This window comes from Garra rufa, chromosome 19 (assembly GCF_049309525.1).
Source record: "Garra rufa chromosome 19, GarRuf1.0, whole genome shotgun sequence".
Taxonomy (NCBI): domain Eukaryota; kingdom Metazoa; phylum Chordata; class Actinopteri; order Cypriniformes; family Cyprinidae; genus Garra; species Garra rufa.
Window position 1 is genome coordinate 32549608 of NC_133379.1, and position 16212 is coordinate 32565819.

At 37.5% G+C, this 16212-nt stretch overlaps 1 protein-coding gene across 2 annotated transcripts in view; it reads right to left on the minus strand.

The window, feature by feature from the left end:
• Positions 1-3587: 3587 nt before the first annotated feature.
• The window catches only part of pcsk1 (proprotein convertase subtilisin/kexin type 1), a 28430-nt gene continuing 15805 nt past the window's right edge, over positions 3588-16212 (minus strand). The window contains exons 6-14 of one of the 2 annotated variants that reach the window (XM_073824522.1): positions 13952-14040; positions 13505-13677; positions 11704-11916; positions 11392-11492; positions 11069-11302; positions 8720-8877; positions 8505-8638; positions 8255-8416; positions 3588-7718 (exon numbers count right to left, since the gene is read on the minus strand). In XM_073824522.1, the coding sequence (XP_073680623.1) occupies positions 7308-7718; positions 8255-8416; positions 8505-8638; positions 8720-8877; positions 11069-11302; positions 11392-11492; positions 11704-11916; positions 13505-13677; positions 13952-14040 (1675 nt within the window). In that variant the 3' untranslated portion in view covers positions 3588-7307. Of the gene's footprint in view, positions 7722-8254; positions 8417-8504; positions 8639-8719; positions 8878-11068; positions 11303-11391; positions 11493-11703; positions 11917-13504; positions 13678-13951; positions 14041-16212 lie in introns of both variants that reach the window. The other variant, XM_073824521.1, reaches the window with a different exon arrangement.

Below are 16212 nucleotides of genomic sequence, written 5' to 3' on the forward strand. Positions count from 1 at the left end.
CTATTAACTTTTAAAATATATATTTTTTTTTTCATGTTTACGAAAAATATTATGGTCCCTTCTTCTACAAAGCTTAATACACAAAAATCAATAAATTAAATTAAATGAATTAAATAAATAGAAAATTCCCAAATGGTGTTTGTATATTACTGTGGGGTTGATAGATAAATATACATATACACACATTTACACTATATACACATACATAAATAAATAAAATAATTAAATGAAAGCTATAAAATATAAAATAAAACAGCTGTCTCAAACATGTTTCTAACAAAATCATTCTTGAGTATTTGCAAAAAGTCCACAGGTTATTGAGATGAATGTCTGTCTGTATGAGAGAAATACTCATTTTAAGGCCATAAACTCTCTGGCATACTGTTGTTGTGACACTGCATAATCTTGCAAATCCAGTCTCAGCATATTTTCATAACGTCCAAACACCTATCACTTCACCTCAGGCTGGACGGAATTACCGAACGGAATACCACAACATTCAGAAGATTCCAGTGAAATGCAAAACACTTCCCGCGAATGCAAAGCAGAAGATGAGATTTACAATAAAAGAGAGAGAGAGTGAGATTTTCCCAGCCTCCCTCGTTAATTTCAGCCATCTTATCTCTCATCCCCACCAAGTCTCTTCTATTTGCACCTGTTCCATCAGTTTTAATATAATGTTTTCTTTTCATTTTGCCACTCTTAACTCTACTTTTCCTGTTCTTTATTTTCTGGTTCTCTCACACAATCTCTGCTTCTTTCCCATCATCCGAGCGGTGGAATCTGTTTCTCTGGCTCTCACCCAAAGCAGCCAGATTTTGAGGGAATCAGGGCAGAATAAACTCCAGGAGGACAGTTGATTCCAGCAAAGAGCAAAAGAAAATGAGAGAAATGAAGACAGAGCACAATTGTAACGTGTTTCCCAACATTATCTTAAAAAGTAGAATATGTTAAAGGTGCCATAGAATGCATTTATACAATATTTTAAATTGTTCTCTGATATCTACATAGAAGGTATATGGCATAGGAAAGGGCAAAAAATCTCCGGTTTTACAGGTCCGTTTACAACCCTAGGATTTGTCCCTAGAATGAAATGCATTGTTATTGCCTTATTTGGAAGGTTCATGAATATTAATGAGCTCTGCTCTGATTGGCTGTTTCACAAAGCTGCTCATCTCTATAGCTGGCACATGGATAAAAATATATATTTAATTAAGGAGCTCTAGCCGCTTTTAATATGCGGGTTTTGAATTTGCCATTTTGAATCGCCGACATTTTACTCCCATTGCTGTGATCGCATGTGCTCTGCATGTAAAGTTATAATGCAGAGGGAGTGCTTACTTACCACACAAGTTCAGCTGCTTGTCAGTGATACTCAGGATCTGTAAATCATTCACCATCATCAACGCAGTCATTTCTCCATCATTCACCATCATCAGCGCAGTCATCTCTCTCTTTATGTAGTAAGTGAAATACTATGTACTGCAATGTACCAGGCTAGCGCTAGCATTAAGCCAATTGTGTCCCTTTAGTGGCTTTCCTTATTTTACTGATGTACTGACGTTACCGATGATTGGGCGATGCAAATGTTGGAGGCGTAACTATTAACGATCCCGGGGCTATGGCGTAATAGTCGGTGTTATATTGAAATTGACCTATTTTTCGGTGTTTTTTTGCAAACACTAGATTTATATAAGAAGGAGGAAACGATGGTGTTTGAGACTCATGGTATGTCATGTCCATAGACTGAACTGTTATTATTTAACTATGCCAAGGTAAACACAGTTTTCCATTCTTTGGCACCTTTAAAGAAGACATCGGATGTCTATTTTCCACAAGATTCTTAAAAGAGTAGTTCACTTTCAGAACAAAAAATTACAGGTAATGTAGTCACCCCCTTGTCACCCAAGACATTCATGTCTTTCTTTCTTCAGTCGTAATGAAATTATGTTTGTTGAGGAAAACGTTTCAGGATTTCTCTCCATATAATGGACTTCTATGGTGCCCCCAAGTTTGATCTTCCAAAATGCGACCGTTTCACAAGATAAGACCCTTCTTCCTCAGCTGGGATCATTTAGAGCCCTTTGAAGCTGCATTTAAAGCATTTGGAAGTCCAAACTCGGGGGCAACATAGAAGTCCATTATACAGAGAGAAATCCTAAAATGTTTTCCTCAAAAAAACATAATTTCTTTATGACTGAAGAAAGAGAGACATTAACATCTTGGCATTATATTGATGACAAGGGGGTGAGTACATTATCTGTAAATTTTTGTTCTGAAAGTGAACTACTCCTTTAAGGGTTTTCATGAAATGTCAGCTACGTTCAAAACGTGTGGAAGCTGCTAAATCATATAGAGAAGGACTTAGTAAGCAGGAAAGGGTGCAATATTTTGTCAAACTCAAGTTAATAGGTGGTAAAGATATGTACGAGTAGCATTAATTAAGATATTGGCTTATTTTTTTCACCTACCTGACCGGAAATAAGAACAAACACGAATGTTCTCAAGATTCTTGTCCTGGAAATCCTGGTTCAGCTTGACCAACCACAAACGCCTTTTGTTCTTCAAACATTTTTTTTGCACCCTTCTCCTTGATTTGTTATAACTTTTGTCAGTGTATAGTACTCCAAATGTGTGTCCCTGTCCGACCGATTAGTACAGTCCAAAACGTGACAGTAATTAACCTTTTTTAGCAGCAATAATCAGTAAAATATGCACGCTTTGTTCGGTTCAGTCAGTGGCTTTGTTTATGTTAATTGGCGCCAAAAAAGTCGACTAAGGAGTCGTGAAAACGCTCTAGGGAAAGATGATGAAATTATATATTTAAAAAGAACTGGCAAATCATCTACTATAATAAAATATCTTCTATTTATATATCCCTGAACATTTTGCGTCACAAGATGGCGCCATGTCTCTTTATGACTTACTAAACATGTCAGTCTTTTTCAAATCGATCTGTGAGAATATTAAACCAAAACCTAACCGAATTCTCACAGCATTAGTACATTTGAGAAAGCAAATACAAAAGCTTGTTCGGCTAAGTGTTCACTTGATTGATTTGACGTTTTAATTTTGGTAATTACCACTGGAACAGTTCAGGCGGTGACTTGTTCTCTAATTACCGTCGTAATTTACTGATTTCATGCAAATGGGTTATTGCATGTCCTTCAGCAAGGATATATCGGCCAGTTTACAGTACAATGAGGTAATATTTGGGCATGCATGAGGAATAGCTGTTACACAAAGCTCTCACAGCTAGTGATGTTTGCATTATTAATGAAGAAAGCAGGAAATGAAGTAGGCTATTCACTTTCTTTCTTCACACGCTTGTGTGTTATTGAAAGCTCTTATGTACTCCAACATGCATCCATCCAAAACGTTAAATGTACACATATATGAAAACATGTTTGCTTGCAATGTTACTGTTTAGTTTATTACGATAAAGTCATTTAATATTGATACATTAAACTATGTATTCTGTAAACAACTGAAAAAATTACAGGTTGTTTGTGTGTAAACGTACAAATGTACAGTACACTAATACTTTTCTAAAAATAAAAAAATAAATACATTTAAAAAGCATGTGCTGAACCATGACAAACATTTATTAAGTCATTTCTTTTTACAAACTGGTAATTCCAGCAATTTTCTGATTAAATGTTTAAAAAACACAAACATAAGTGGTTTCTAATTTACGTTTTGCACTCAAACTTAACATAGGATAACCTATAAATAGAATAGAGCAGGAACATTCAAGCCTGTTTTACAAATGCAAATCACAGACAATCCCTTTCAGAGCATCATCACAAAAGCTGGATAGAGTTTATTGGAAATCAGGTTAAAGGTACAACATCACATAAAAGACAGAATTGCGATTTAGGCTTATGAGGTAAATGCAGATAGAATATATTAGGGTTCTATATAGATATTACTTCTCTTAACTCTCATAAACTACTATGAACTCTTAGAAAAATAAAACTTTATCTTTGTTTTATGAATTTTGAATATAAAATCAGCTGATACATAGTTTCCTGGGATGTACAATTCTTTTTTTTTATGAGTGCTAAAATTATACTTATTTTTATAGAACTATTTAGATATTATTTTGAAAGCAAGTGTTTCTAGAGAGCAGGGGAGAGGTACATGGCAGAAGTTGTGCAAAAGAAGGGCAGAGAGTTGTAGGCTTCAAGGTGTCCCACAGGTATATGTCTTCAGTGTTCTACAGTTTACTAAATGATAGTTTTTTAAACACTGTCATCCTGAGCCTTACGGTGATCTATAAGCTCTCAGTAGTAGAACCAGGTGTTACGCATGTTCCTTTAGTCTATAAACAGGGTTTCCCAGGGTTTTTTTGTTAGCTAAAATACCTTAAAATTACCGCAATTGTTTACTGGAATTACCTGAGATGTTAAGTAATGTTCAAACCTTTCAAAATATATTGGGTATACTAGATATACATTTAATGTAGTGCTGTCAAACGATTAATCGCGATTAATCGCATCTAAAATAAAAGTTTTAGTTTACTTAATAAATGTATGTGTATTTATTATGTGCATATATAAATACACACACAATGTATATATTTAAGAAAAATGTTATGTTTATATATTAAAAATATTTATATATAATATAAATTATATGAATATAAATATGTGACCCTGTACCACAAAACCAGTCATAAGGGTAATTTTTTTGAATAAATAAGCTTTCCATTGATATATGGTTTGTTAGGATATGACAATAATTGTCCGAGATACTATTTGAAAAATCTGGGATTTTGAGAAAATTGCCTTTAAACTTGTCCAAATAAAATTCTTAGCCATGCATATGACTAATCAAAAATTAAGTTTTGATATATTTACAGTAGGAAATTAACAAAATATCTTAATGGAACATGATCTTTACTTAAACAAAATTTATAATTTTGACCCATACGTTTTTTTGTGCTACTAAAGACTGGTTTTGTGGTCCTGGGTTACATATATACATGTAAATACATGTAAATATTTTCAAAATATAGGGTGTATGTATGTGTATTTACATAATACATAATAATTAAACACAGCATACACACATTAGATGCGATTAATCATGATTAATCGTTTGAAAGCACTAATTTTTCTATATATAACTGATAATTTTCCTAATTTGTAACAATTTGCTAATTTTTTTGGACTATGTCTGGAATAAATAAAAAATAAATTAGGAATTATTATATTTAAAAAAATGTATTGTGAGTAGTGCTTTTAAAATGATTAATCGTGATTAATTGCATCCAAAAGTTTGTGTTTACATAACATATGTGCGTGTGTATATTTATATGTATGTGTATATATATATATATATATATATACACACACACACACACACACACACATTTTTGTATTTCATTTTATTTCACGTATTTAAGAAATAAATGTAATGTGTATATATTTATGTATAAATAAAATATAAATATGAATACATATATACGTGTAAATATTTATTACATATAGTGTATTTATATACATAAACACATTATGTCAACACAAACATTTATTTTAGATGCGATTAATCGATTTGACAGCACTAATTGTGGACAAAACTGTTATTTTAATTTAATTTATTGTTATTTTTTTGACTTTAAAGTTTTTACTTTATTTTGAAAGTTTTATTTTGTTGTGTTTGTCATTTTTAATTAGTTTTTTTGTATGTCTATATTGTTTTTTTAACCAATTTTAGTTTGTTTTAGTTATTTTAGTACTCCAATTCAAACTAAATGAAAATGAGAAATGTTACCAGCTGAAATAAAAGAAAAATCTATATTTTTTTAATATTCTATTTTTCTTTCAGTTTGTTTCAAGTAATGAAAGGGTCTTTGGTTCAAATAACGAAAATGTCTTTTAGTGGTTTTAATTTTAGTTAATAATAATAACAACATTTAATAACCAAATTAAGATTTTGGACAGAATTTTAGACAAACACTGTTTACCTACAATACACAATCAATACTTAACTTTCAAATACATATATCAATAACTATTGCAATTAATATCAACTTGGCCAATTTAGAATAAAACAGTGAGTGAAGTACAATTTTCTCTATAGGTAAAATATTTTACTGAGAAAAGTACCTATCATTTGGCATTGGTACTTATTTCATAGTATCACAGACTCCCTGTAGTTCCATCATTAGCCCCTAGGGGTCCACAAACCCCATTTGGGAAACCCTGCTCTAGAATAACGTACTATTTTAAGTATTAATTTGAATTGTGAAAAGTGGGTGTTACAAACCACTGAAAATGAAAAGAAATTTTGTCATCAGTCAAAAAGGCAAGTCGTTTGGAGGGCGAGAGCAAGTCGTATTTAGTTAAAATATTAAGACAAACATTTATTAATTTGGAATAGCGTGCACTCACGAATCGTGCACAGTGACACCAAAAACGTGCATTGAGAAAATAAATCAGGTCAGATTTGATTTTACATCAACTTAAATGGATAGAACACTCAAAAATAAAAAATAACATCAATTTCCAAACCTGTATGACACAAAAGAAGATATTTTGAAAAATAATGGTAACCACATGATTTTGGGATCTCATTGACTCAACAAAAATGCTATGGAAGTCAATGGGACCCAAAAATGTTTGGTTACCCACATTTTTCAAAATATCTTCCTTCTGTGTTGGTTTGTAAAGACGTGAGGTAAATGATGACTTTTTTTATTTTTAGATGAACTCCAGATCAATTCCAGTCGGACTGATTCTGCGAAGATTGACACTTTTATCGCTACAATTTACAATCATCGTCTTCATAGTAGAATATTCTCATAACATCCTAATGTAAACGTTTTATAGCATGCAGAAGTTGGTGGCAGTGAAGGCAACATGAGAAAAATCATCAAGAGGGCAAAGGGCACGAGACGCCATAATTGGGCCTGTCATTGGTTTCAAATCTTAGCAACCTGGTTCAAAACTGAGGGATAAATACAGCTGGCTGTTCACCACAGATATACAAACACTCACACTGACAGACACAGGCTGTAGAATGCTTATAGTTGATAACTACATGTGCAGATAAAAACAAGCTTGTCTGGAAGAGAACAAAACACATCTTATTTCATCCCTGTCAACTCTACTCCCCTCAGGTTCCTCTACATACCAACTTACTTCCTTTCTTGTCCTTTTGCCCTGCTGAAAAGACTAGCATAGCAGCTAGTTTTAGATGTTGTGACTCACTTACTCACTTTAACAACCAACCCTAAGCTTGTCTTTTCAGCAGGGCATCCAGCTTCGTTTACCTACTCTTCCTGTCTTTCCCTTCTCGTCTCACTGCTGGTCGTCTCCAAGCATGTCAAACAGTGCCTGCAGCAGCCGGTCATCTCTGTGCCTGTATGGTTGGGCTCTGTAGAAGTTGTCGCTGTAGTCACTGAACAGGCCGTTCTCTGAGCCCCTGTAGCGGTTTAGCTGGTCGAGGGCCTGGTACAGCTTCTGTGGGGGGATCCTCTCTGGCTGAAAGGTCTTGGGAGGAGCTGGAGGAACTGCTAGAACGTGTTGAGGAACCGCTGGGGTTTGCCTGTTGAAGGCTGACTGGAGGAGACGCAGCAAGGCCAGATTGGCAGTGGAGGAGCTTGGAGATTCTGGATTTTCTTCTGGGACACTGATGGAAGCAGTGGAAGGGAGTGAGTCTGGGGCCGCTGGACTTGAAATTTCAGGTCTGTGAGCTGGAGTCGGAGCTTCCTGCTGGTGAGAGAGACAGAATGTTGAGATAATACTGGAAGAATTCCATTCTACATTCTGACTGGTCCATCTTTTCCCACTGAGGACAAGTGAGGGACTCATATGAAACTATTTCAGAACGTTCAAACACTCACTGATGCCTCAGAAGAAAAAACATGCATTAAGAGCTGGGGCGTGAACACGTTTGAACAGAATAAAGATGTGAACATTTTTCTTGTTTTCAATAAATATCATATTTTTTCATGTAGTACTGCCCTTCAGAAGCTACAGAAGAGTTTACATTTTTCCTAGAAGTCAAAATAAATTAAATATACCCTGATTTTCAAAATTCTAATTCAAAAAGTTTTCACCCCCTGCCTCTTAATACATCGTGTTTCCTTCGGAGGCATCAGATAGCAATTGAACCTTCTGTAATAGTTGCATATGAGTCCCTCAGTTGAAAAGATGGAGCTCAAAATCATACAGTCCAACACACTGTGGACTAATATTACAATTTGCACTTTGGCATCATCTAAAGGTTTGGCCCCTGTTCTGACCTTGATCATGTCTTCCATTGGTTCCACTCCTCTGCGATCGTTTTGTACGGCATTGTAAGGCGTGTACACCCTTGCCTTCTTCATGTGCTCTGGCTTTTCAGATGTCCCGTGCAAAATCAACTTCCAACTGATAATCTGACCTTCATTCTCCATCCTTCCAGACTGTAAGCAAAAAGAGAAGGAAATGGATTGTGATAAGCGGGCGCTTTGTGCACATTTAACCTTTGTTCACAGAGATGCTGGCATGTACCGTATCTGTAATCTTCAGGATCCAAGTGCCAGTGGGGTTTTCTCCCCAGGTGTGCACGGACATGAAAGCCCAGTTTCGGAAACCATTGGATGATGTGTCCCTCTCTCTCTCCGCCAGGAGGACTGTAGTGGTACCTAATGGGACAAACCCAATAGTCAGTGTTGTCATTGTCAAACATGCACATGGTTGTGTGTTTAATTGTGTTTTTGTCTCACCTGATGGAGACGTCAGTGTGATATGGAGGTCTCCTCTTCGTGTGTACTCAATGCTGACCTCCACCTGGACATGCTCTAAAGATGCAATTGAATTTGCCTGTCCTGCACAGGCTTTAGTGGGGATCTCAATGGATATCTCACCTGCAGCTTTCAATGGTCTGTAAACAAAACAGTATTTTTAGAGATTCAAACGTGTAGCATTGAAACCCTACTGTAATTGTTAAAATGGCAAAGGATCAGCAATATCCGTGTAAAACTGATTGTGCAGACCAAACCGTAAGGCATAGAGACTTGAAACTTGGAGGGATGTGAACATTTTTCTTGTTTTCAATAAATATCATATTTTTTCATGTAGTACTGCCCTTCAGAAGCTACAGAAGAGTTTACATGTTTCCTAGAAGTCAAAATAAATAAAATTTACCCTGATTTTCAAAATTCAAATTCAAAAAGTTTTCACCCCCTGCCTCTTAATACATCGTGTTTCCAAAGGGCCAAACCTTTAGATGATGCCAAAGTGCAAATTGTAATATTAGTAATAACTCATACCACCTACAACGTGACCAAGGCTCATCCTAATCGCCAATCAAAAGTTTGAAATCGCTCAACCATCAGTCGCAGGCTCAAGTGTCTTAACTTATTGGACTCGGTTTTGAAAATATTTGGGCATTTTGGATTTTTTGCAAAACATATTTTAGCGAACTAGTCCTAGGTTTTTCACTCGTTGAAACCTAACTAGTGCAGCAATATTCTCTGGAGAGCGAATATCAATAATATAAAAAAATGGAACTTTCAAAGTTTTCAAGGCTGAATTGTTTGAAAAGGGCAGAGCGACTTAGTAAAATGCCGTTACCTCCTGAACCAAATGAAATATCCTCGCCAAACTCAGAACACTTATATAAGAGCTCAATCTTAGGTCACAGGACAAAAAAGGAGCTCGGCCACTTGGTGGCACTATAAGAGGGAAAAAACATACAAATGGCTGTAACTACGCAACCATTTGTCATGAAAATCACTGTGCACGGTCTTGGTCCAAAGTGCCTCAAGCATCTATAAGGACATTTGGGTATCTCAAAAATGAAGTTTGAGCACCTATTAGACCAAGAGGCTGATAGGAATGAAAATTGGTCAAATTGTTTGTTAAATGATTGAGAAAATATAAAATTTTTTTTTTTTGCGAACTAGTCCTAGGTTTTTCGCTCAATCAAAAAACAAACAAACAAACAAACAAAAAAAACACTGCAGTATAATTTTTTGCACTCTCCAGGTCAATGTTTATCATAAAAATGTGGAAATATACCCTTTGGGAAACTATAACGGTGTTGTTTAGAAAAGGGGCCTGTCCAAATTTACCTAAAATCCTATAAAGCCTAAAGGAAAACTCAAAACTTCACAAAACCTGCTGAGCACATGTGACAGGTGATTATAAACAAGCATGAAAAGTTTTAGGAGACAGGACCAGAGCTGGTGCTATAACAGTCATAACTCTTAAAAACGTAATATTTCTAAAGCGAATGACCTGGATTTTGCAAAAATGCTTTTTTTAAACCATTGATTTAGGTGGTTACAAGCTTGCTAAATAATGTCTTTCGCTGCTTGCAGCTATATTTTAAGTTTGTAAATGCTGTATGTTGCAAACAGTGATTCATGTAGCTCAATATGTGTTAGCAACACTGTTCCCTAAACAGAAACTCATGAGCAATATGAACTGTAATCCCTGCAGATTACATTGAAAGGCACAGACTGCATCAAACAAGAGCCTTGGGATGCGCACAAAATGCTAAAACAAGTGCTCATGGATGGATGGACAGACAAAGCCAACAGCTGTCCCACTTACTCATTCTACAATGCTTTAGACAAGGTACAGCAAACACCAAAAAACAGGAAGTGTCAGCTTCTGCTGTGCATGATTGCGTGGCATGCTATAAACAACATTACGATGTGTGTCATAACATTTGCATTAAAAGGAGTTTTAGATCCAGGGAAATGAAACATCTGTTCAGGTGCCCTTCTTCCATCTGAGCTTTGTCTGAACACTAAAGCCGCACAATCTCTAAAATTTCATGACGTAAATGCAAGAGGAAAAGCAATTCAAGAGTTCTGGCTATTGAGTAAAAACCGGAACAGATTCTAGTTCTAAATTCCCAAAATATTCCTTCGTTTGAATTACAAAAGCAGTCGTAAAGAACCAACAGATGGGAGTAAATGCACACACGCACACTAGATCTGTTGAATTAATGTGGCTATTAATGAATCGCCATAGCTGTGCGCAGTAGCAGATGGCAGGAGATCAGGGTGGCTTTGTCTTCCATGTGTGAGATGCTTTGTTTCTGCTGAAAAAGCAAACTCTACCTTGGTTGGAACGTCTCATCTCTGACGATGCACTGTTTCTTCTCTGGAACATGCTTCCAGACTTTGGGATCGGCCAGGTCTACTAGGGCTTTGGCGTTTAGGAGACCAAACCCAAACCGACTGTTGACCATCAATCCAGCTCCATTCCTTTTCCAGCCTGGGTTATTGGCTAGGGGATCAAACTCAGATGTCCAAACCACTAAGTGCTGAAGATCTCGCCAGGTCAGATCAGGACTAGCGTAGAGAGCAGGAGAATACATCCACATCTTTATTCAAATGGAAATCACAAATATAACATACGAATTGCAAGATGTTTAACGTACTTTTGCTCCAAAGCCAGTGCAAATATCCCAGCAGCCAATGGGGCAGATGCAGACGTGCCAGTGTGTGTTTCTGTGCATTCATTGTGCAAATCGGCACTGGTCTGCAAGACAAATGACAATAGATGAAATGTCAACACAATAGAACCCAATAGAGAACAAGCAAACACCAACCAGAAGGACTCGAAACAGTAAGATGATCTATTTTGTTGATCTCCAAGTATGGACGTATTCATTCACAAAGGAAACCAAAGGCAATATAAGAACTGAGATCATAGCGGCAAGTAAACGAATAACGAAGCAAAGGAAGCTCACTATTCTCTGGTCGGTGTAGTCTCCGCTGCTGTAGGCTGTGGCCAACGTAGAGGAGCATTTCTCAGCGTACCAGGGAGACAACCCCTGCTGGGATGCGCTGCTGATGGAGATGGTGTACAGACTGTCTGTGTATCCATCACAATCGCAGTTGTCACCCTGACGTCCACCGTTACCAGACGCCCAGACGAAAATAGAGCCCTTCCCACCACGACCCTAGAGTAAAAACAATTATTTGGAGATTACAATGGGTTTGTGTTAAGAGTTACATGGCACAATGTGTATTAGCTGGGTGGCTACAATTCTGTTCTGAATGGTTGCCACTGCCAGGTGGTTGCTAGCAGGGTTAATATTGCTGACCTAAACTAATAAAACCATAAAAAAAGATTTTTTTTTTAAATAAAATAACAAAAAATAAATGAAATAAATTACTTTCAAATGTATCAACAAATTATCAACAAACATTTGTCTGGTGACATTTCTTCTTAGTTAAGGTAGTAAATTAACAAAAACTAAATAAACAAACTATAGCTAATTGATTAATCGTGATTAATCTCGATTAATTGCATCCAAAATAAAAGTTTACATAATATATGTGTGTACTGTGTATATTATATGTATATAAAAATATTACGTACATTTTATTTCTGTAACCAGAAAATTTTATTTTGGATGCAACTAATCGATTTGACAACCCTAAAACAATGTGGTTGCTAGTCTGTTTTAGGCATTGGTGTAGGCATAGGGTGTTCTGGGTGGTTGTTAAGTGGTTGCCAGAGTGTTTTGGTGGTGGTCGTTGCTAGGGTGCTCTGAATGTTTAAGTGGTTGCTAGGTTGTACTGGGTGGTTTTGAGGTGGTTGCTAATGTGTTCTTGGTTGTTTCTAGGGTGCTCTGGGTGGTTGTTAAGTGGTTGCCAGAGTGTTTTGGGTGGTTTCTAGAATGCTAGTGTGTTGTGAGTTGTTGCTAGGGTGTTCTGGGTGGTTGCCAAGGAGTTTTGGGTGGTGGTTGTTGCTAGAGTGTTATATATGGTTGTTTAATGGTTGTTAGGTTGTACTGGGTGGTTGCTATATGGTTGCTAGTGTGTTCTGGGTCATTGCTAAGGTGTTCTTGGTGGTTGTAATATGGTTGCCGGAGTGCTTTGGGTGGTGGTCATTGCTAGGGTGCTCTGGATGGTTAAGTAGTTGCTAGGTTGTACTGGGTGGTTACTAAATGGTTGCTAGTGTGTTCTGGGCTATTGCTAGGGTGTTTTAGGTGGTGGTCATTGCTAGAGTGCTCTGGGTGTTTGTTAAATGGTTGATAGGTTGTACTGGGTGGTTTATACATGGTTGCTAGTGTGTTCTGGGTCATTGCTAGGGTGTTCTGGGTGATTGTTAAATGGTTGCCAGGGTGATTTGGGTGGTGGCCATTGCTATGCTATTCTGGATGGTTGTTAAATAGTTGCTAGGCTGTAATGGGTGTTGCTAAAATGTTGCTAGTGTGTCCTGGGCTGTTGTTAGGATGTTCTGGGTGTTTGTTAAGTGGCTTTTAGGTTGTACTGGGTGGTTTCTAGATGGTTGCTAGTGTGTTTTGGATGGATATTAAATTGTTACCAGGTTGTTTAGGGTGGTGGTCATTAGGGAATTTGGGATGGTTGTTAAGTGGTTGTTAGGTTGTGCTAGATGGTTGATAGTGTGTTCTAGGGTGTTCTGAGTGGTTGTAAAGTGGTTGCTATGGTGGTCTAGGTGGTTTCTAGATGGTTGCTAGTGTGTTCTGGATGGCTGCTAAGTGGTTTCCATCTAGTAGAACTAATTCTCAAACTTCTCACCTTCAGGATACCATACTCAAAAGCTTTCTGGGCCAGACGCCCGGGCCCCTCCACGGTCTTCCCATCATCATTAGGTCCCCAGCTAGCACTGTAGATGTCCACATGATCAGGGTTAAAGCCAATGGAACTGGCTTCAATGGCATCTGTCACGATTCCATCTAGCATTCGTATCCCTGCAGATAAAAAAAGCACAAAAGATGACCTCCGCTGATAAGTGCAAAACAATTTTCAAGTGTTTGAACGCAGGCGATTAAATGCATCCCATAATCTGTGCTGCTGTATGATGTTATGACTCACTAAAGCTTATATGTACAAGCGGACATGCACAGATTGTGTACGTGCATGACCAATTGTATGTCAATGCTCTTATATAATCACACTACAAAAACTAGTAAAACCAGTGCATTTAAGAAACAAAGTAAACAAACACATCTTGACAATACATACCTCCTACTTTAGAATTGTAGGCCACTCCAACGCCACATTTGTTGTTGTCTGCTTGCATGGCAATCTCTCCAGCACATCTGGTACCATGCCTGAGGACATACAGCGGAGAACAGGGTTACAATTCAGCTCAATTCAAATTAAATATAGCCGGCATGTTCAAAATTCATTATATGTACATTTGTAGACCAACACAGATAACCAACAGTAGTTGCCAGGCCACTGGTATGTGGTTGCTAAGGTGTTCTTAGTGGTTTTCAGGGTATTGCTACATGCTTACAAGTTCCAGTGTTGTAAGGGTGTTAGTTGCTAGGATGTATGATGTTCTTGGTGGTTGCTAGGTGTTCTGGACGATTCCTAAGTGGTTGCTATCGGTTTCTGGGTGGTTGTTAAGGTGTTCTTGGTGGTTACTACATGTTGCTAGGGTGTTCTGGGTGGTTGCTTGGGGTGCTGTTAGATGGACAACGGTTCTGGATGGACTGGGTCATTCTGTGTGGTTGGTAAGGTGTACTTGATGGTTTCTAGGGTGTTGTTAGATGGACAGTGGTTCTGGATGGACTGGGTCATTGTTATATGATTGGTAGTGTTTTCTGGGTGGTTGCTCGGGTGTTGTTAGATGGACAGTGGTTCTGGATGGACAGGATCATTCTGGGTGGTTAGTAGGGTGTACTAGGTGGTTGCGAGTTCTTTCTGGTGGTTGCTAGGGTGTTGTTAGATGGACAGGGGTTCTGGATTGCTAGATAGTTGCTAGTGTGTTCTGGATGGTTGTTAGGGTGTTTCTATGGGGTTGTCATAGTTTCTAGGGTGTTCTTGATAGTTGCTAGTATTTTATTGGTGGTAGTTAAGGTGTTTTTGGTGGTTGCTAGGGTATTAGATGGACGGGTTCAGGATTACTAGATTGCTAGTTCTGGATGTTGTTAGGGTGTTCTAAGTGGTTGATGTATAGTTTCTAGGGTGCTCTTGATAGTTGCTAGGATGTTGGTTGCTAGGTGGTTACTATTGTTTTCTGGTTGTTAGGGTGTTCTTGATGGGTGCTAGGCTGTTGTTAGATGGACCAGGGTTCTAGATTACTGGATAGTTTATAGGGTGTTCTTGATAGCTGCTAGGATGCTCCTGGTGGTTGCTAGGTGCTCTGGATGGTTGCTAGGTGGTTGCTTATTGTTTCTGGGTGGTTGCTAGATTGTTGGTAGTTTGTTCTGGTGGTTGTTATTATCTTCTAGATGGTTAAAAGTGTGTTCTGGGTGATCACTGGATTGTTGCTAGTATGTGGTTTTTAGGGTGTTTTGGATAGTTGCCATGTAGTTGCTAGGGTGTTGCTAGATGAACAGCAGTTCTAGATGGACTGGGCTGTTGCTTTATGGTTGCTGGTGTCTTCAGGTGGTTGCAAAGGTGTTCTTGGTGGATGCTTACAGGTTCAGTTCAAATGCTATAACAGATATAGTTAAAGGTGCTAGCGGTGAGATTGTGAATTGCAACCAACGGCTCCCGTCCACCGCTCACCCCTCCCTCCCTTTACAGAAGCTACGGTGGCCCACACGGGATTAAGATGTCGTCGTTTTAGACAGCAAAGAGTAATGAGGTTTCTTTTAAAACGTAAATTAAGTAATTATATTTACTTAATAATTAAATAAAACAATGTTATTGTGAATATTACAGTTACTTGTTCATCATTGTGTCAGTGTTCTTCCGCTAGAACAACAGTGATGAAACGCGATCTGTAGAGCAGTTTGTCCGTTTAGGGCTACTGTAGAAACAATATGGCGATCTATGTGAGGGGACCCGCGGTGTATGTAGATATAAACTGATAATTCTAAGGAAATAAAAACATAATGGTTCATTAAGTAAGGTCTTTATACATCCCTGAAAACATAGTTATGTATACTATATTGCATTTTTGTCTAGAGATCCTCTTAAATATTACACATTGCACCTTTAATGCAATTTTTATCAATTTAATTGTCGGCTGAGTAAAAATCATAGATCTAATCTCTTATAAAAAGGAACATCTTGACTCAAGAAGTCATATGATGTCAGAAATCATGTCAGAGATTTTGGGTTGGTGTTTGTTCATATCCCTAATCCTGAATGAAAGCAATAGTAATGATGTAGGTCTTTGAGGAAAACTGCTCAGTTACTGATGTCAAAGATTAGATTAACTGTTAGATAACATTACATTTAGCAGGGATTCATTTGTTAAAAATGATTATAGTTGTGCTTGATCTCGAAAACTGTTAATGACTATTTGTTTCACCCCTTGTAATACC